Genomic DNA, 22551 nt, shown 5'->3' on the forward strand with positions numbered 1-22551 from the left:
AAGTGAAGTCTTTTGATTTTAAGGGAGCAGACTGTTTTGTTTAGTTTTTTTTAGCCCTCACCTGACTGCAAGACAAGAGGAAAGGTTTGTGCTTCCAGCAGTATTACCTGTCATACAGGAACAGCACAATAGACACTTGACACACAACACTCAGGGAATGTTAAACTTGGACAATTGCTTCTGTGCTGCTTGCAGTGGTGTTTACTGTATGTACAGTTCCACATTACCATTGGGTTGTACTTACGGTATTGTGTTGTATTGAGGCTAATTGCTCAGCATACTGTATTTATTGTATTTTTGTCCAAAAGCAATATGATTAGCTATTATCTCATCATATTATCTATTACATTCTATTGTTTATACTGTATGTATATGGCGAGAACAAATTAGAAAGCAATAAAATTCTCCACTACTCCACTAAGTTCTGGGCTGTAAAAATGAACTCACCATGGTCTGGTGGGTTTGGGTCCCAAGCAGCCCAAAGCTGCACTGTGAAGAAGGGTGACCAGCACATGGTATAAACCAACACTATGACCAGAGTCATCCTCAGTGTTTTGGACATCGCTCTGGACACACCTGGCGGTGGAGAAGTCACGGGCCGCGAAATGGACGACGAAACCCGGATAGGAGGGACTGGATTGCAAATCTCTGCAGGGGCCTCAAATGATTTAGCACAGGGCTCACAATAATCCAGTGAAGTCCGGTAGCAATCAGCAGTGCCTTCAGGAAGAGGCCCAGACCTCATATGAGGTGCGGAGTTGCTCTGATTTATGGGAGAGTGTGTGTGGGAGAGTGTGTGAGGCAGTACATCAGGGGACTGAGTGTTGTACTGTAGCTCATTTCCACCCTGGCTGTCCTGAAAGGGACCATTGCAGCAGTCTGGCTGCAGTGCATGCTGGGAGTTGCAGGCATTGCAGTATGACTGGGATGAGTCGCTCTTGTTCCTTCGATGAAATCCTCTTCGGGAATCTCTCGACACGGATCCTCTTCCTCTCTCCTTTTCTCTTGTTTTGTCTTTTTGATTTCGCAGGCTGGGCATGCGGAAGATGACATTTTTCTTTGAGTCAGTTGATACCACCCGCTTCGACTTCAGGTAGATGTTGTCATGGATCTCCCTGAAAATTCGCACCTGGGAGGAATGCAGTTGTGTCAAAGTTACCTAGAGGATATGACCTTCTATTATATCAATTTAAATCCTTCTATTTGATATTTTATAGGATGTTTGTTATTTCTGTCAAAAACTAGAAAGAGAATTTTCAATCCTATTTACTTTTGCAGGTTGATTGCTTCAGGGATCATTTGGAAGTGGCTAGGATGGGAACTGATACCCTGTTTAGCCTCTTTGATTTGTATCACATTTTAAAACATGCTTAGAGATGATGTTTTTATATGTTGTGTGGAGACTCCCATGTCTCTGATTTCCAAAAACAGCCCTGTACGCAGGTGAGCCCCTAAATGTGAATAAGTGTGTGAATGAGTTGTGTCTGGTGTCTTGAGATGGACTCCTGAGTCTCATTCAGGGTATATTCCCGACTCACATCTAGTTTTCCTGGGATAGGCTTTGGATCCACCACAAGCCTGATGACGTGGTTACTGAAGATGAATGAATGAATGAATGAATGAAGATATTGTATAATGTACAAAACCTTAACCACTGGAGACTGATAAAATGAATCTGATTTTATTCCAGTGATGCTTGATCAGGAACAGTGAATCCTACACTCCTTGTTCTAAAGATCATTTGAAAAATCAAACCAATATACACCGGGGGAAAAAAGCTAAAATGGATAGCTTGAAAGAAGCCATGAGTTAAAGAATAAACTCACCACATAAAATGTTTACATGATAAATAATAAATTTAAATGTTTAGTGGTTACAGAGTTTATTAAATAGCTTCAGACTATAAGAGAAATAGGTATGCATACAGGTACATGCTAGACTTAGCAAGAATTAGCTTAGCAAGTTAGCAAACTACTTCCATCTCAATAAATATATGTTAGAAATCTCATCTCATCTCATTATCTCTAGCCGCTTTATCCTGTTCTACAGGGTCGCAGGCAAGCTGGAGCCTATCCCAGCTGACTACGGGCGAAAGGCGGGGTACACCCTGGACAAGTCGCCAGGTCATCACAGGGCTGACACATAGACACAGACAACCATTCACACTCACATTCACACCTACGGTCAATTTAGAGTCACCACTTAACCTAACCTGCATGTCTTTGGACTGTGGGGGAAACCGGAGCACCCGGAGGAAACCCACGCGGACACGGGGAGAACATGCAAACTCCGCACAGAAAGGCCCTCGCCGGCCATGGGGCTCGAACCCAGACCTTCTTGCTGTGAGGCGACAGTGCTAACCACTACACCACCGTGCTGCCTATGTTAGAAATATTTCAGGAAAATGGATTCAACAGTGGTGAAGTAAACATTTCTCTTGCTGGACAAAAAAAAAATTGGTGGGAAGCTAGTCCAAAAGCATTCTGCTGTTTCATATATTTCACTGATCTGTGGCTTTTTATCTTCTGGTGTGGTTTTTAGCTAGCATGCTAACATGAGCTGGCTCAGCAAATACAGTGGTGCTTGAAAGTTTGTGAACCCTTTAGAATTTTCTATATTTCTGCATAAATATGATCTAAAACATCATCAGATTTTCACACAAGTCCAAAAAATAGATAAAGAGAACCCAGTTAAACAAATGAGACCAACATATTATATTTGGTCATTTATTTATTGAGGAAAATGATCCAATATTACATATCTGTGAGTGGCAAAAGTATGTGAACCTTTGCTTTCAGTATCTGGTGTGACCCCCTTGTGCAGCAATAACTGCAACTAAACGTTTCCGGTAACTGTTGATCAGTCCTGCACACCGGCTTGGAGGAATTTTAGCCCATTCCTCCATACAGAACAGCTTCAACTCTGGGATGTTGGTGGGTTTCCTCACATGAACTGCTCGCTTCAGGTCTTTCCACAACATTTCGATTGGATTAAGGTCAGGACTTTGACGTGGCCATTCCAAAACATTAACTTTATTCTTCTTTAACCATTCTTTGGTAGAACGACTTGTGTGCTTTGGGTCATTGTCTTGCTGCATGACCCACCTTCTCTTGAGATTCAGTTCATGGACAGATGTCCTGGCATTTTCCTTTAGAATTCACTGGTATAATTCAGAATTCATTGTTCCATCAATGATGGCAAGCTGTCCTGGCCCAGATGCAGCAAAACAGGCCCAAACCATGACACTACCACCACCATGTTTCACAGATGGGATAAGGTTCTTCTGCTGGAATGCAGTGTTTTCCTTTCTCCGAACATAACACTTCTCATTTAAACCAAAAAGTTCTATTTTGGTCTCATCTGTCCACAAAACATTTTTCCAATAGCCTTCTGGCTTGTCCACGTGATCTTTAGCAAACTGCAGATGAGCAGCAATGTTCTTTTTGGAGAGAAGTGGCTTTCTCCTTGCAACCCTGCCATGCACACCATTGTTGTTCAGTGTTCTCCTGATGGTGGACTCATGAACATTAGCCAATGTGAGAGAGGCCTTCAGTTGCTTAGAAGTTACCCTGGGGCCCTTTGTGACCTTGCCAACTATTACACACCTTGCTCTTGGAGTGATCTTTGTTGGTCGACCACTCCTGGGGAGGGTAACAATGGTCTTGAATTTCCTCCATTTGTACACAATCTGTCTGACTGTGGATTGGTGGAGTCCAAACTCTTTAGAGATGGTTTTGTAACCTTTTCCAGCCTGATGAGCATCAACAACGCTTTTTCTGAGGTCCTCAGAAATCTCCTTTGTTCGTGCCATGATACACTTCCACAAACATGTGTTGTGAAGATCAGACTTTGATAGATCCCTGTTCTTTAAATAAAACAGGGTGTCCACTCACACCTGATTGTCATCCCACTGATTCAAAACACCTGACTCTAATTTCACCTTCAAATTAACTGTTAATCCTGGAGGTTCACATACTTTTGCCACTCACAGATATGTAATATTAGATCATTTTCCTCAATAAATAAATGACCAAGTATCATATTTTTGTCTCATTTGTTTAACTGGGTTCTCTTTATCTACTTTTAGGACTTGTGTGAAAATCTGATGATGTTTTAGGTCATATTTATGCAGAAATATAGAAAATTCTAAAGGGTTCACAAACTTTCAAGCACCACTGTACACACAGGAAACATTTTATTCTCTACACTGCATTTAACTAGCAAGCTAGAGTTAGCAGTTATGTGCTGTTTATGATCCTACAGAATACACTGCAAAAGTGAAAATATCTTGAAAATAGTTTAAACAATCTAGCCAACTAAAAATGACCAACTAAAAGAGATTGATCATCAGAAGGAGTTTAGGGAAGAAATGAGACGAGCATTGAGTAGTAGTGGAAGTCTGCCAGAAGATTGGAATACTACTGCTGTACTAGTAAGAGAGGCAGCAAGGAAGGTGCTAGGGTGGTCATCGGGAAGGAGGAAGAAAGACAAGGAGACATGGTGGTGGAACAAAGAAGTGCAGGAAATTATAAAAGAGAAGAGGCTAGCAAAGAAGAATTGGGACGATCAGAGAGACGAGGAAAGCAGGCGGTTATACAGAGAGACGAGACAGAAGGCAAAAAGAGTGGTAGTGAAAGCGAAAGCAGATGCATACCAGGAGTTGTATGAAAGACTGGAGATCAAAGAAGGAGAGAAAGACCTGTACAGATTAGCTAGGCAGAGAAACAGGGAAGTGAGGGATGTACAGCAGGTAAGTGTGATGAAAGATGTAAATGGAAATGTGCTGACAAACAAAGAGAGTGTATTAAGAAGGTGGAAAGAGTACTTTGAGGATTTATTAAATGAGAAGAATCCAAGAGAGAAAAGGTCAGATACATTGGAGACAGCAAATCAGGAAGCAGAGTTGGTTAGTAAGGATGAGGTGAGGGCAGCCATGAAAAGAATGAAGACTGGGAAAGCAGTCAGACCAGATGGTATCCCGATTGAGGCTTGGAGACGTTTGGGTGAGATGGTTGTGGAGTTCCTAACGAGATTGTTTAATAAGATCCTAGAGAATGAGAAAATGCCAAATGAATGGAGAGTGTGCTAGTCCCAATATACAAGAATAAGGGAGATGTACAGAGCTGCAGTAATTACAGAGGGATAAAATTGATGAGCCACACCATGAAGTTATGGGAAAGGGTATTGGAGGCGAGATTGAGAAGAGAGGTAGCAATCTGTGAACAGCAGTATGGGTTTATGCCAAGGAAGACCATGTCGGGTACAATTTTTCCTTTAAGAATGTTAATGGAGAAGTACAGGGAAGGCCAGAGAAAGCTACATTGTGTGTTTGTAGACCTGGAGAAGGCATACGACAGAGTGCCGAGAGATGAGTTATGGTATTGTATGAGAAAGTGTGGAGTGAATGAGAAGTATATTAGAGTGGTGCAAGATATGTATGAGAACAGTGAAACAGCAGTGAGGTGTGCAGTTGGAACGACTGAATGGTTCAAGGTGAAGGTGGGACTTCATCAAGGATCTGCTTTGAGTCCTTTCTTGTTTGCCATAGTGATGGTAGCTTGACGGACGAAGTGAGGCAAGAGTCACCATGGAACATGATGTTTGCGGATGATATTGTGATATGTGGTGAAAGTAGAAAGGAGGTTGAGTTGGGTTTGGAGAGGTGGAGGTATGCAATGGAACAAAGAGGAATGAAGGTGAGCAGTAGCAAAACAGAATACATGTGCATCAATGAGAATGGGGATGAGAGTGTAGTGAAGACGCAAGGAGTAGACATAAAAAAAGTTGGTGAATTCAAGTACCTGGGGTCAACTGTGCAGGAAAATGGGGGCTGCGATAGTGAGGTGAGAAAGAGAGTGCAGGCAGGGTGGAGCAGTTGTAGAAGGATTTCGGGAGTCATTTGTGATAGGAAAGTCCCAGCAAAAGTGAAGGGTAAGATGTATAAGACAGTAGTGAGACCAGCTGTGATGTATGGATTGGAGACAGTACCCTTAACGAAGAGACAGGAGGCAAAGTTGGAGGTGGCGGAGTTGAGGATGTTAAGGTTTGCAATGGGAGTAACAAGGTTGGACAGGATAAGGAACGAGCACATCAGAGGGACAGCACATGTGGAGAGCTTAAGCTAAGACAGAAGAGACTGAGATGGTATGGGCACATCCTGAGAAGAGATGCACAGCATGTTGGAAGGAGAATGTTGAGGATGGAGCTGCCAGGCACACGAAAACAAGGAAGGCCAAAGAAGAGAAACATGGATATGATGAGAGAGGACATGAAAGTGGCAGGTGTGGTAGAGAAGGATGCGGAAGACAGGGAGCAATGGAGACGAAAGATCCGCTGTGGCGACCCCTAATTGGAAGCAGCCAAAAGAAGAAGAAGAAGTTGAAACAATCTAGCATTTCCTATTAGAAGAATACAAGACACTAATTCTGAGATTATTAAACCTAGTTCTAGATTGCAACCAATTTATTCTAAGATGTCTTATCAAGTAAAAATACCTGTCCATGCAGCAAGGTAGTTTCACTAGTATTAAGTAATTTTCTCCTCAAATTCAGTTTTCAATTTTTTGCAGTGTGATAATTTTATAGTCCACAAACAGATGATCAGGATCACACTAGAGGGACAATGCTAGCTAAAAGACAAGCTGGTTGAGTAGCTTTGACTTTAATTTGCCTGTCTGTGCAGTAAATCACTTCACTGTGCCTAATATGTTTTAATTACGGTCAAGTTTTGAAGTTAACTGGGAACAACTCGTTGTTTATGTACCTTCTGACAGTATTATCAGTATCATCAACACTTAAGTTTAAAATCTAAGGGGAAAAGTTTTCCCCTCCATGGTAATTTCTATTACCTGACAAACTGTGATGATAAAGGTCGGAAGGATGAAGACAGCCAGAGTCATCCATGTCACATAGGCTTTCAGACCCCATGGCTCGGCAAAGTGTCCCCAACACTCAAATTCCCCTGGAGCTACTTCAGACCTGGAGAAAATGAACACCTAGGGAAAGACAAGAGGTGTTGTAGGCTAAACTTGTACTTGGTAAGAACTGCAATAAAATTTATGGCTAGTTTTAACACAGACAACAATGTGGGCTGTTGGCAGATGTATAAGTATATTGCAATATGTATTATGTCTACCTTTAGACTTAAAGGTCCCATGGCATGAAATTTTCACTTTCTGAGGTTTTTTAACGTTAAAATGAGTTCCTCTGACCTTCTTAAGTCACCCCAGTGGCTAGAAATTTCATAATGTGTAAACCAAACTATGCCCAACATTTGAGAATGGTGCGTCAAAACGGCGCATTGATAAGCTCTTCCCTTTACTACGTCAGCAAGGGAGATGATCCCCACGCCCCCCCTCTGGATTCCCACCCACTGTATGGATTGCCCTGCCCAGTTGTAGTGAGGAGACCATAGAGGACACAACAACATGGCATCACCTAAGCGAGCGAAACATGGAAATTGCGCTGTACATGGATGTGACAACACAGAAAAGAGTCTGTTTTTACTGCCGACGGGAGAGCCCCTGAAGACGCAGTGGCTTAATTTTATTTACTCCAATAATACGCCGTCGAGTCTACCTAAGACGGTGTATGTTTGTCGGAAGCATTTTCCTGAGGAATGTTTCCACAACTTGGGACAGTACAGGGCAGGTTTTGCACATCAACTGTCACTGAAGCCTGGGTCCGTACCAAGCATCCCTGCCGCATCAGCAACAAACACCGAACAAGTAAGTGTATAACTGGTCGTTTTGCCGTGTTTTAAAATCGGTGCGTTAGCCTAGCAATGGCTACATTAGCTGTGCAGCTAACCGCTTCCTGCAGTTAGCCAGGTAATCTGTGCTACAAAACTAAAGAGCATGCAGCATCGCTCTGTTAAACTGAGTTTAGTCTGGAAATTGACTGTAACTTATGAGCTTATGTTTGACTATTGCTCCGCAATGCATGTCTTCTGTTGGATAAGTGATATGTTGCTGTAGTTGCTGCTTCTATCCTCTTTGGTTATGGAGTGCGTGTTCAAGCCTAGGGTATTATACGTTCGTAAACTACCACTCCGAACACTCTCACTCTCTGTTCTCTGTGTCACGTTGAGTTTACGAAAGGAGTCCGAGGGAGAACGGGGTTTTGTCTTAGCAGCGTGGCTACAGGCGCTGATAGCAGCGAGTATGTGTGTGCGCAGCTTGGTCAAGCCCCTCCCCCTCCCCCCATGGCCCGCCTCCTGCTTCTCATTAGCAAAACGACGCACTGGGAAAAGCGCTGAAATGGGGCTTTCTCTCAGGAGGCTATATTTACGTGCCGAGGGTTCATTTCGAGAAAGGCTGCGGATATAACATCCGGAAACCTCCACGAGCCCGTTTAAAGCATCAACAAACCACCATGCCATGGGACCTTTAAGGACAATACCATTACACTGGAGTGTCATTTACTATTAAATCAATACCCTGAATCAAAATGTAGTTCATGCTTAAACTAGAATCCTTAAAAATGATGAGTTAATTACAAACTACTAAACAAACCATTTTTAGAAATATTGTTAGTAATTGTAAGTAATTAAGTCAAATTGCCATTAGAGAATATATAATTTATATAACCAGACACATTTCTCAATTATTTAAGTCACTTAATGTGAATGAAACACTAGGTAGAGTGCACTCTCATACCTGCGGTACACTAAGCACAAGAGACAGACCCCAGGCCACCATGATGGGTGTGTTCCAGCGTGAGACTGCCCCTAGCCTGTAGGCCTGAAGGGGGCAGCATATAGCATAATGGCGGTCCACTGTCATAGCCACTATCATGTAGGACGATGCGAACATGCCCACGATCTGCATGTATTTCACTGAGCGGCACAGCGCATCAGGCCCCTGGAACTTCTCTGTAATATCCCACACCAGCTGAGGGAGAACCTGGAGTGTTGGAGTAGAAGGGTGGGAAATGTTTTAAAGTATATTAGTGGTCCAACCTAAAATCATGCTTTTTTTCATATAACATGGGCTTACTACTTCAGATTTTTAAAGATGGCATTAAGTGAAAGCTACTAGAACATTGCTAAATTGATTTGTTAACAGAATTTACTCTTACACTCCAGTAGTCTGTCAAAACAATAAAAGAAAATCATTTAAATATAGCATCAAACATACTGTATATCAACACAGCATAAGTCCAATTCAACCTTTTCTCACACCTTGGAATGTAATTTAGCCACAGCGCCATTGAATTCTTGAATTTGATTGGTCAGAAGGTGTTGATTGATTGGGTAGAAAAGAGCAGCTCTGGCAATAATGCACACTATAGTGTTTATACAGGGTTTCCCCAGGTTTGACCACCATAAATATAAGACTTTAAGACCTTTTTAAGACCACTTAAATGAGAATTAAGACCTACATCGCACCCATTATGTGGTCGTAGAACACCAGATCAAATTCCCAATAATGACAAATGTCCCCATCCCCCATCCCATTATCTCTAGCCGCTTTATCCTTCTACAGGGTCGCAGGCAAGCTGGAGCCTATCCCACCTGACTATGGGCGAAAGGCAGGGTACACCCTGGACAAGTCGCCAGGTCATCACAGGGCTGACACATAGACACAGACAACCATTCACACTCACATTCACACCTACGGTCAATTTTAGAGTCACCAGTTAACCTAACCTGCATGTCTTTGGACTGTGGGGGAAACCGGAGCACCCGGAGGAAACCCACGCGGACACGGGGAGAACATGCAAACTCCACACAGAAAGGCCCTCGCCGGCCCCGGGGCTCGAACCCAGGACCTTCTTGCTGTGAGGAGACAGCGCTAACCACTACACCACCGTGCCGCCCACAACAACAATGCTACAAATAAAAACAACTAACAAAATTGACTTGTACTTTAAATCACTGATTATTATACACTGAAATCTAGTTATCAAATGACAAGATAATATATCTTATGAAAACCTCCACACCTCTATTGACTCACAGATGAATGGATACAAATAAAGTTTCTATTCATCTTCATCTATCAACCCTTGAGTTCTGCTCCATCAGTTGGACTCCAATCATTAATTTATTTTGAGAAATTGAAAACCAGAAAATTAAAATTATATATATTTTCATTTTTAAATTATTAATTTTGAATATATATCCTCCACTGATTAATTGTTGTTGTCCAATTATTCAGTGTGGCTCCTGTATGGTATTTAATGGTAAAAAAAGATAATTACAAATAATCCATAATTATATCTAAATTATAGAGCCCTATGTTTCAAATTCCTAAACTCTCATTACTAATTAGTTAATTAATACAGCTGGTAACCTAATTAGCAGGCCATTTGACAGCTTGGTGTTTCATAGATAACTTTCCCCACTCCTACCTCACTTCCTGTCAATCCACACGCATGCAGGCGCACATTCCCCGCCAGCACACGCTCGGCTATATAATGAACACCATCAACAACAATTCAAAGATTTGGAAACTACCACACACTCAACGTAAATATACAGTTGAATAATGATCCCGCCAACAGAAATGTCAACAAATCCATGTGTATGACACGATTAAAACCAATCATAAACGACCATTTACTTTTCAGCTCAAATACATAAAGCGGTATTCGCCGGTTTCGCAAGTGGAATATTGCGCATGCGCACATCGCTCATTCCGAATAGAAACATCCGGCGATTCATCAAAACAATATGTCGAGTGAGATGCTTCGGAAATCATGTGAATAAACTGATAAATTTGATATGTAACCTGAATATCGGCGTATTTTGGCACGTTTCCGATCGGACAAGTAACCGAGACGATGAACTTGTCCAACATTAAGCATCACTTGTCTCGGACAAGCGGACAACCGTTAATGTCGAGCCCTGAATGTGTGCACATCCTGTTGCCATGGTGTCACTAAGTGTGTCCCGATGGTCATCTAAGACTTTGGAAACTCAGCCCTTCTCTCCTCGATCTGGCGCTTGACCAAAATGACGCTTCTGAACAGCGCCGAACATCTCCAAAGATGCACGAAGACGACACACTCCTGCCGCGGAGCGAAAACAAAGATGGCGGACCTCATATCGAAAAGATGCATTTTAAGAACAATTTCTTCACAATTCTGGGTAAAATATGAGTAATAAAATTTGTTAATTTGTATCGAAAACGTACTGGCCCACCCAGGCCACTGTTTGGCCAAATTTAGTGGCCCAAACTGGCCCGAAAGACGTAAAAAAACACCGCCGGGCCATCGGGCAAGTGTTACTGTCGAGCTCTGCACAGCATCTTGCTTCAACGTCGCTTCCAGGAATCTCCCTCACCCAATCACAATATCTTTCATCTGAAAGCCACTGCTGATTAAAACGACACTTCCTCATGCTGCGATTCGCGGAGTCTCCTCTCCGCCACGGACTCCGACGATTGCGCCGGCGCGAAAATGTATCAATATTGTTTCTTTCTTTGCGCATACTCCAAGAAATTCACTGATGTTACGCAAAACCCACGTTTTCACATTGTAGAATAGTATGAGTAAATTTAAGACCTTTGTTTAAAAAATTAAGACTTGGGCAAAGCAATTTAAGACTTTTTAAGGCCTTAATTTTGGAATATTAAATTTAAGACTTTAAGACTTTTAAGACCCCGCGGCTACCATGTTATACAAATTCACTTGCTCTTGTTTTATATCATAACAACTCAGTCACAGGGACTTTGAATTTTTCTGATACAAAATAATAATTAAAAAACATCTAACACTACATTCACACTGCAGGCTGAAGTGACTCAAATCCGATTTTTTCGCCCATATGTGACCTGTATCCGATCTTTTATTGACAATATGAACGACACAGATCCGATTTTTTCAAATCCGACCCAGGCCGTTTGGATATGTGGTCCTAATTCCGATTCCTATCCGATCTTTTCATATGCGACTTCAGTCTGAACCGCCAGGTCACATTCATCCGACTTACACGTCATCAACAAGCCACAAACGTCACTATTCTGCGCTGAAGTGGGCGGCGGGTCTCTCAGAAAAAGTTACAACATCATGGTGCATGACATCAATGCGACTCCGCACCCACACGTTCCTTTGAACGGAGGTTGCAGTCACTACCCCGCAGAACGCCTGAGCCAAAACCCTTGCCCTCTTCCTTCTCAACCTCCTCCTTAACATCAGGCTATTGTGCATGTTCTGGCTCCGTCGCAACAACAACTGCATCATCGCCAGGTACTCCATGCTGGCTACTGTCATACACAGGAAACTTTAGGTTACTTCCGTAAACACTGGCCATGCTCACTGCGTGTGACGTCGTCGTATCCTGCAATGCGCATGCGGAACACTTTTAGGTCGCTTTTCGTTCATACTGAGGATCACATACAAGTCGCATATATTTGTTAATGTGAACGACCTCACAAAAAAATCGGATTTCACAAAAAAATCGGAATTGAGCATTAAGCCTTGCAGTGTGAACGGAGTGTAATTGGTGATATTGTGAAGTTTTCTGTAAGGAGACTTTTTTTTTTAACGTTTATGAAAGGAGTCACAGGTGTCATTGCTTTGTAGTAGTAAATTTCCACCATGGGAGAGTCTAGAACAGAAAACTTTTTTTAATAGCTGTTAAAAGTAAATGATAATTTGGTAGATGTTGGCAAATTGTTGTTGTAAAAACAATTTTGTGGGACACTGTTTTGGTATGGTAACTGTATCACACCACCCAACTGTTGATTATTTTCCTATAACAGCATGTGCCATGGTGTTTTATTCTCTATGCATCCTATTCTTCAAAACTTAGAACTCCATGAGGAGTTAGTAGACCTAAGAATATCTCCACTAAATTAAATAAATCTGTGGTTTAAACCAATATTGTAGTCTGGAGGTATTCCTACTTGATGGTGTATTAAACACCAAACAAACAAAGAAGGTTTTGCATAGCACTGGGCCTTCTGACTCACTTTACCAAGCTGATTTTTTAAACCAACGTTTTAAATTAATGGGCCTACTTGTCTTGATTAGTCTGATCTACTACTCTGAGTGGGCGCCAAAAATATTGTGCAGGCCACAATTTCAACTGCCTAGTTTGGAGTGAATGAGAATCATAATATTCAGAAATGTGCTGAAAAACTGTACTGAATCAAACATGCTGAATGGTTATGCATGGAATCATGGAAATGTTTTTGTTTTTCTTTTCTCGTCAGAATTGTAATTTTTTTTAGTGTGTATTATGATTTATTCAAGAATGTACCATTTCTAGTTATTCCTACCTGGAAAAAGGCTACCACCAAGTCCGCTACACAGAGGTTAACCATGAATAGGTGCATGGGAGCATTGTGCTTGCGCCTCCGCAGTAGAACCCACAGCACAAAGCTGTTGCTCAGTGTGGTGAGCGCCAGGACCAGGCTCAGGACGCCAATCTCCACCTGCGCCAGTGCCATGTCCCGCACCCTGGCTGCAAGTGGGGCATTAGTGGTCACCGCTGAGCTGTTCTGAAGCAGCCAGAAATAATATCCGCCACCATACGAACTGTTCAGTCCACTGTTTTCGCGGAAGGGAGCTGAAGAGGAGTTCCATGCAGGCATTGTGCGATCAGGTCCATGCCAACCTGGTTCCTCTGCATCAGTCTCCATGCCTGTGGGAGAAACGCAATATGCATGTTGGTGGATCTACTGCAACAGTGCAAAGATTAGCTATGCTAGCGACCACGTGAAGCTTTAAACATACAAATAATGAATTCTTTGAGACAAATAGTGAATTTTGGCATGGTCAGTTAGTTAGATGACTTAGTGCATGTTTCTAAAGCAACACAGAGTGTAAAAGAGCTTTTAGCTAAATACGAAGGTACAGTGGTGCTTGAAAGTTTGTGAACCCTTTAGAATTTTCTATATTTCTGCATAAAAATGACCTAAAACATCATCAGATTTTCACACAAGTCCTAAAAGGAGATAAAGAGAACCCAGTTAAACAAATGAGACAAAAATATTATACTTGGTAATTTATTTATTGAGGAAAATGATCCAATATTACATATCTGTGAGTGGCAAAAGTACGTGAACCTTTGCTTTCAGTATCTGGTGTGACCCCCTTGTGCAGCAATAACTGCAACTAAACATTTCCGGTAATTGTTGATCAGTCCTGCACACTGGCTTGGAGGAATTTTAGCCCATTCCTCCATACAGAACAGCTTCAACTCTGGGATGTTGGTGGGTTTCCTCACATGAACTGCTTGCTTCAGGTCCTTCCACAACATTTCGATTGGATTAAGGTCAGGACTTTGACTTGGCCATTCCAAAACATTAACTGTATTCTTGTTTAATCATTCTTTGGTAGAACGACTTGTGTGCTTAAGTTCGTTGTCTTGCTGCATGACCCACCTTCTCTTGAGATTCAGTTCATGGACAGATGTCCTGACATTTTCCTTTAGAATTCACTGGTATAATTCAGAATTCATTGTTCCATCAATGATGGCAAGCCGTCCTGGCCCAGATGCAACAAAACAGGCCCAAACCATGATACTACCACCACCATGTTTCACAGATGGGATATGGTTCTTATGCTGGAATGCAGTGTTTTCCTTTCTCCAAACATGAGGCTTCTCATTTCAACCAAAATGTTCTATTTTGGTCTCATCCTTCACAAAACATTTTTCCAATAGCTGTCTGGCTTGTCCACATGATATTTAGCAAACTGCAGATGAGCAGCAATGTTCTTTTTGGAGAGCAGTGACTTTCTCCTTGCAAGCCTGCCATGCACACCATTGTTGTTCAGTGTTCTCCTGATGGTGGACTCATGAACATTAATATTAACCAACGTGAGAGAGGCCTTCAGTTGCTTAGAAGTTACGCTGGGGTCCTTTGTGACCTCGCCGACTATTACATGCCTTGCTCTTGGAGTGATCTTTGTTGGTTGACCACTCCTGGGGAGGGTAACAATGGTCTTAAATTTCCTGCATTTGTACACAATCTGTCTGACTGTGGATGGGTGGAGTTCAAACTCTTTAGAGATTGTTTTGTAACCTTTTCCAGCCTGATGAGCATCAACAATGCTGTTTCTGAGGTCCTCAGAAATCTCCTTTGTTCGTACTATTATACACTTCCACAAACATGTGTTGTGAAGATCAGACTTTGATAGATCCCTGTTCTTTAAATAAAACAGGGTGCCCACTCACACCTGATTGTCATCCTATCGATTGAAATCACCTGACTCTAATTTCACCTTCAAATTAACTATTAATCCTAGAGGTTCACATACTTTTGCCACTCACAGATATGTAATATTGGATCATTTTCCTCAATAAATAAATGACCAAGTATAATATTTTTGTCTTATTTGTTTAACTGGGTTCTCTTTACCTACTTTTAGGACTTGTGTGACAATCTGATGATGTTTTAGGTCATATTTATGCAGAAATATAGAAAATTCTAAAGGGTTCACAAACTTTCAAGCACCACTGTAGGTGTTATTGTTAATAAATAGTATCGTTACTTAAATAAATGCTTGATTTCTGTTAGGATAACCACCTTTATACAGTACTTTAGCGACAGAGAAACTCTTTTTTACAAAATGATCCTTACCTTTCTCAGAATTTGTAAATTTGTTCAATTTTTCATCTGTACTGAGAACCCAATTTTCTCTCTCTCTCTCTCTCTTCGGGGGCCTCTTTCCCAAAATGGTACCATCTGTGGAAGATTCACAAATCTGCCATTGCATCTAACATGCAGGACAAATTTGCCTCCTGAGGACTGGCTTGAGTTCTTGAGTTCTCACAAAGGCTTAAAAAGAGGCAAACCTCCTCTTTATATTCCCCAGTGACCCCTCAGCAAATATTTAACCCTCCACCCATGCATTTGTTTGAACTCTGTTTAAACAATTGGACCAACTCACCAAGATATGTTCTTCATCTAGACCATGATAAATAAATACAGCTACTGTAGCATAGACATGTTTCCAGTGCCATATACTGGATGTATGCTGAAAAAGTGTTTTAAAACAATAAAAGTCCATTGAGTGAAGAAATATGCAAATTCATATTAGCTATTAGTGGGACTTCTTTCACAGGCAGTACCCTCCCCTAAATGCTTTCTGTAGTTGCTGATCATTCCCGTGCTGCAATTAGGAGGTATTTTGGCATGTTGCTTTATACAAATCTGTTTCAGTTTGTGTATAACGTTAGGATGTCTTGCTTGAATGGGCTGCTTCAGATCACGCCACAGTGCATCAATGTGATTAAAGAAAGAACTCTGAGTTGGCCATTCAAAAATATAAATTACCTCTTGTGCTTGAGCCACTCTGGTGTTGATTTACCTCTGTGTCTTGGATGTTGCATGACAACTTCTTTTGTTGTAAAAAAACAGACAGACAGCCTGACTTTGTGCTATAGAACTGCTCTATTGTAAAATTCAATAGTCCCCTGAGGTGAGGCTGGGGTAGGTGTTTTGCAATGTTTTTATCCTGCACCTATAACTTGCGCATACATTTACTGAAAAGTCAGATCACCCTTCCAGTAGTATGGGCTACAATCCAGGTGGTCTTTTAGCAAATTTAAAACAGACAGCAAAATTTTCCTTTCCTCTATTTCCTTTGTGTTAACCTCATTCGAACCCCATTTGTGTTGTGTTTTCCTTGGGGTAGACTTGTGCACATTCTACTCCCTTAGCTGTCACGCTTGCATTCTTGACGGAGTGCCCTGAAACTGATGTTGGTAGCATGCCTACTTCTAGGAAGGTGCTGAATTTCGTTGCTACGTTTCTATGACAGAAAACACAGCACTGAATGTTAAAAAGTAGCCCAGGTACTTACGTAGGACAAGCAGATTTTGTGTCTGGGCTATTAGTTTTTCATTCACACCCACCTGGTAGACAAGTAGCTATAGAGTAAAGAGTTACTCCTTACTGACTTTTGCAAGACAAAATTTTTCATTTGGTACGTATTGTATATGTTTAAACATAATACGATTCATATTGATGCTGTAACTATAGTGCATGTTTTGGAATCTCTCCACCTGTTGCACTACACACATACTCCATACTACGTACAACCCCAAGTCAGAAAAAGTTGGGACGGTATGTTGAAATTGAAATTAAAACTGAAAACAACGATTTGTAAATAATCTTTGACCTGCACTGCACTTAAAACAATACAACAGCACATTATTTGATGTTTTACCTCATGATTTTTTTTTCCAAAATAAACACATTTCAATTTTGATTCCTACAACACATTTTAAAAAATTTGAGACAGTAAAGCATTTACTACCTTATAATATTGCCAGTCCTTCTCACAACACTTAAAATATGCTTAGGGAGTGAAGACACCAAGTGATTAAATGTTTCAGGTGTTATTTTGTCCCATTCTTCCTGCTAACAGGTCTTAAAGGTAGACTGCCTTTCAGATTTTTCAAGTGTAGGTCATAAAAAGAATTTTCCCTGACACCCAATTATTTTTGTTTAGTGGACTGAAAGCTACTGAATTCAAATCACAGACTTCCAATTTTATTATTATTGTTATTATTATTATTATTATTATTATTATTATTATTAATTTTTAATAGAACAATTAATGAACGTAGGGCCACGTGGCCCTAAATTCTCCACTATTTTTTCCTGCTTCAACATGACCCAATTCAAGATACTACGTCATGCATCACATGGCAGGCTTTCCCTGTCCGCTCAAGGCATTATGGGATACAAATTTGAAACATGAGAAAAAAATGGAGGACGTGAGTGTGCAAATGAAATGTGAAAGACCGACTACAGTAACGGAAAGCGAGGAGAAAAGACATTATGTTGCAAAGGAAAGGAAACGCAGGACAAAACTAATAAATATTGGCAGTCAGCGAGCACCTTGGTGTGATCAGCTGTTTGTTTAGCGACAAGATGATGTACCGGTAACTGTCAGTGCACGGTCAAAGTAAACCTGCACATGCGCACACCGACTTCCTCTGTCTCCTTGACTGCATGAAGCTCACGATTTCATGCATATTATTTGCTAGGGAATCTCCTCAAATTAAATCACTTCCCAGCCACAGAATGGCCTGATATTTTGTAGAGATATTACAGAAATAAACATATATCACAGTGACCAAATTTCAGAGGGAACTAAATTTCACCAATTTTATGAAATCAAAATGCCATCTCTCTTTAAGGTGTGGAATAGTACAGAGTCATCATTGCCATATTTTTCATTTCAAAATTCACCACACATTCTCTATCGCGGACAGAGGACAGGCACCCTCTTCTTCCACAGCCATGCCTTTGTAATGTGAGCAGAATGTGGTTTTGCACTGTCTTGTTGAAATCTCATCTCATCTCATTATCTCTAGCCGCTTTATCCTGTTCTACAGGGTCGCAGGCAAGCTGGAGCCTATCCCAGCTGACTACGGGCGAAAGGCGGGGTACACCCTGGACAAGTCGCCAGGTCATCACAGGGCTGACACATAGACACAGACAACCATTCACACTCACACCTACGGTCAATTTAGAGTCACCAGTTAACCTAACCTGCAATGTCTTTGGACTGTGGGGGAAACCGGAGCACCCGGAGGAAACCCACGCAGACACAGGGAGAACATGCAAACTCCACACAGAAAGGCCCTTGCCGGCCACGGGGCTCGAACCCGGACCTTCTTGCTGTGAGGCGACAGTGCTAACCACTACACCACCGTGCCACCCCTGTCTTGTTGAAATATCCTTGGAAAAGATGTTGTCTTAAAAATAGCACGTTACTCCAAAACCTCAATGTACTTTTCTGCATTAATGCTCCATCACAGAAATGTAAGTTACCTTTGCCAGGGGCACTGACACAACCCCATACCATGATAGACCATTGTTTTTTTGACTTGCTGCTGGTAACAGACCGGATGGTCCTTTTCATCTTTGGTCCGGAGCACACACTGTCCATTTCTTCCAAAAAAGACCTGGAATACTGATTTATCTTACCACAATGCACGCTTCCACTGTGTGATGGTCCATTCCAGATGCCTCAGAGCCCAGAGAAGTCCACGGCGCTTCTGGACACAGTTAACATAAGGCTTCCTTTTTGCACAGTAAAGTTTTAACTGGCATTCGTGGATGTAACTCCATATTGTAGTGTTGACAAAGGTTTGCTAGAGTAATCCCAAGCGCATGTGGTTACAGTGCCTTGCAAAAGTATTCATACCCCTTGAACTTTTTCACATTTTTCCACCTTACAACCACGAACTTAAAAGTTTTTTATTGAGATTTTATGTGATAGACCAACACAACTAGCACATAATTGTGAAGTGAAACGAAAATGATAAATGGTCTTCAAAATTTTAAACAAATAAAAATCTGAAAAATGTGGTATGCATTAGTATTCAGCCCCCTGTCCTCTGATACCTCTAAATACAATCCAGTGCAATCAATTGCCTTCAGAAGTCATCTAATTAGTTAATCGAGTCCTACTGTGTGTAATTTACTCTCAGCATAAATGCACTTGTTCTGTGAAGGCCTCAGTGGTTTGTTAGAGAACACTGAAGAACAAACAGCATCATGAAGACCAAAGAACTTACCAGACAGGTCAGGGATAAAGTTCTGGAGAAGTTTAAAGCAGGGTTAGGTTATAAAAAAATATCCCAAGCTCTGAACATCTCAAGAAGCACTGTTCAATCCATCATTCAAAAATGGAAAAAGTATGGCACAACTGCAAACCTACCAAGACATGGCTGTCCACCTAAACTGACAGAGCGAGCAAGGAGAGCACTGGTCAGAGAAGCAGCCAAGAGGCCCATGATCACTCTGGAGGAGCTGCAAAAATCCACAGCTCAGGTGGGAGAATCTGTGCACAGGACAACTATAAGTCGTACACTCCACAAATCTGGCCTTTTTGGAAGAGTGGCAAGAAGAAAGCCATTGTTGAAAGACAGGCATAAGAAGCCATGTAGGGGACACAGCAAACATGTGGAAGAAGGTGCTTTGGTCAGACGAGACCAAAGTTGAACTTTTTGGCCTAAATGCAAAGCGCTACAGTGGTGCTTGAAAGTTTGTGAACCCTTTAGAATTTTCTATATTTCTGCATAAATATGACCTAAAACATCATCAGATTTTCACACAAGTCCTAAAAGGAGATAAAGAGAACCCAGTTAAACAAATGAGACAAAAATATTATACTTGGTCGTTTATTTATTGAGGAAAATGATCCAATATTACATATCCGTGAGTGGCAAAAGTATGTGAACCTCTAGGATTAGCAGTTAATTTGAAGGTGAAATTAGAGTCAGGTGTTTTCAATCAATGGGATGACAATCAGGTGTGAGTGGGCACTCTGTTTTATTAAAAGAACAGGGATCTATCAAAGTCTGATCTTCACAACACATGTTTGTGAAAGTGTATCATGGCATGAACAAAGGAGATTTCTGAGGACCTCAGAAAAAGTGTTGTTGATGCTCATCAAGCTGGAAAAGGTTACAAAACCATCTCTAAAGAGTTTGGACTCCACCAATCCACAGTCAGACAGATTGTGTACAAATGGAGGAAATTCAAAACCATTGTTCGCCTCCCCAGGAGTGGGCGACCAACAAAGATCACTCCAAGAGCAAGGCGTGTAATAGTCAGCGAAGTCACAAAGGACCCCAGGGTAACTTCTAAGCAACTGAAGGCCTCTCTCACATTGGCTAATGTTTATGTTCATGAGTCCACCATCAGGAGAACACTGAACAACAATGGTGTGCATGGCAGGGTTGCAAGGAGAAAGCCAATGCTCTCCAAAAAGAACATTGCTGCTCATCTACAGTTTGCTAAAGATCACGTGGACAAGCCAGAAGGCTATTGGAAAAATGTTTTGTGGACAGACGAGACCAAAATAGAACTTTTTGGTTTAAATGAGAAGCGTTATGTTTGGAGAAAGGAAAACACTGCATTCCAGCATAAGAACCTTATCCCATCTGTGAAACATGGTGGTGGTAGTATCATGGTTTGGGCCTGTTTTGCTGCATCTGGGCCAGGACGGCTTGCCATCACTGATGGAACAATAAATTCTGAATTATACCAGCGAATTCTAAAGGTAAATGTCAGGACATCTGTCCATGAACTGAATCTCAAGAGAAGGTGGGTCATGCAGCAAGACAACGACCCTAAGCACACAAGTTGTTCTACCAAAGAATGGTTGAAGAAGAATAAAGTTAATGCTTTGGAATGGCCAAGTCAAAGTCCTGACCTTAATCCAATCGAAATGTTGTGGAAGGACCTGAAGCGAGCAGTTCATGTGAGGAAACCTACCAACATCCCAGAGTTGAAGCTGTTCTGTATGGAGGAATGGGCTAAAATTCCTCCAAGCCGGTGTGCAGGACTGATCAACAGTTACCGGAAACGTTTAGTTACAGTTATTGCTGCACAAGGGGGTCACACCAGATACTGAAAGCAAAGGTTCACATACTTTTGCCACTCACAGATATGTAATATTGAATCATTTTCCTCAATAAATAAATTACCAAGTATAATATTTTTGTCTTGTTTGTTTAACTGGGTTCTCTTTATTTACTTTTAGGACTTGTGTGAAAATCTGATGTTGTTTTAGGTCATATTTGTGCAGAAATATAGAAAATTCTAAAGGGTTCACAAACTTTCAAGCACCACTGTATGTGTGGCGGAAAACTAACACTGCTCATCACCCTGCAAACACCATCCCCACTGTGAAACATGGTGGTGGCAGCATCATGCTATGGGGATGCTTTTCTTCAGCAGGGACAGGGAAGCTGGTCAGAGTTGATGGGAAGATGGATGGAGCTAAATACAGGGCAATCCTGGAAGAAAACCTGTTGGAGTCTGCAAAAGACTTGAGACTGGGAAGGAGATTCACCTTCCAGCAAGACAATGACCCTAAACATACAGCCAGAGCTACAATGGAATGGTTTAGATCAAAGAATATTCATGTGTTAGAATGGCTCAGTCAAAGTCCAGACCTAAATCCCATTGAGCATCTGTGGAAAGACTTGAAAATTGCTGTTCACAGACGCTCTCCATCCAATCTGGCTGAGCTTGAGCTATTTTGCAAAGAAGAATGGGCAAAAATTTCAGTGTCTAGATGTGCAAAGCTGGTAGAGACATGTCACAAAAGACTTGCAGCTGTAATTGCAGCAAAAGGTGGCTCTACAAAGTATTGACGCAGGGGGGCTGAATACTAATGCACATCACATTTTTCAGATTTTTATTTGTTTAAAATGTTGAAGACCATTTATCATTTTCGTTTCACTTCACAATTATGTGCTACTCTGTGTTGGTCTATCACATAAAATCTCAATAAAAAACTTCTAAGTTCATGGTTGTAAGGTGGAAAAATGTGAAAAAGTTCAAGGGGTATGAATACTTTTGCAAGGCACTGTATATCAGCTAGAGATGAATCATAGTTCTTGATGCAGTGCGGTTTGAGGGATCAGAGATCACGGGTGTTCAGCTTAGGCTTGCACTCTTGACCTTTATGCACCGAAATTCCTCCAGATTCCTTGAATTGTTTAATGATATTGTGCACTGTAGAGGGTAAAATATCCAAATCCCTTCCTATCTTTCTTTGAGGAACATTATTTTTAAAAACTTCAATAATTTTCTCATGCATTTGTTGACAAACTGGAGATCCTTGG

General features: G+C 41.4%; 1 protein-coding gene across 1 annotated transcript in view; it reads right to left on the reverse strand.

Moving 5' to 3' along the window:
• Positions 1 to 22551, reverse strand: part of avpr2aa (arginine vasopressin receptor 2a, duplicate a) — a 45756-nt gene that overhangs the window by 9307 nt on the left and 13898 nt on the right. Inside the window, exons 2-5 of the mRNA XM_060937422.1 lie at positions 13226 to 13590; positions 8657 to 8902; positions 6848 to 6994; positions 448 to 1129 (exon numbers count right to left, since the gene is read on the reverse strand). Coding sequence (XP_060793405.1) covers positions 448 to 1129; positions 6848 to 6994; positions 8657 to 8902; positions 13226 to 13588 — 1438 coding nt within the window. The 5' untranslated portion in view covers positions 13589 to 13590. The remainder of the gene's footprint in view (positions 1 to 447; positions 1130 to 6847; positions 6995 to 8656; positions 8903 to 13225; positions 13591 to 22551) is intronic.

This window comes from Neoarius graeffei, chromosome 13 (assembly GCF_027579695.1).
Source record: "Neoarius graeffei isolate fNeoGra1 chromosome 13, fNeoGra1.pri, whole genome shotgun sequence".
In the NCBI taxonomy this organism is placed as follows: domain Eukaryota; kingdom Metazoa; phylum Chordata; class Actinopteri; order Siluriformes; family Ariidae; genus Neoarius; species Neoarius graeffei.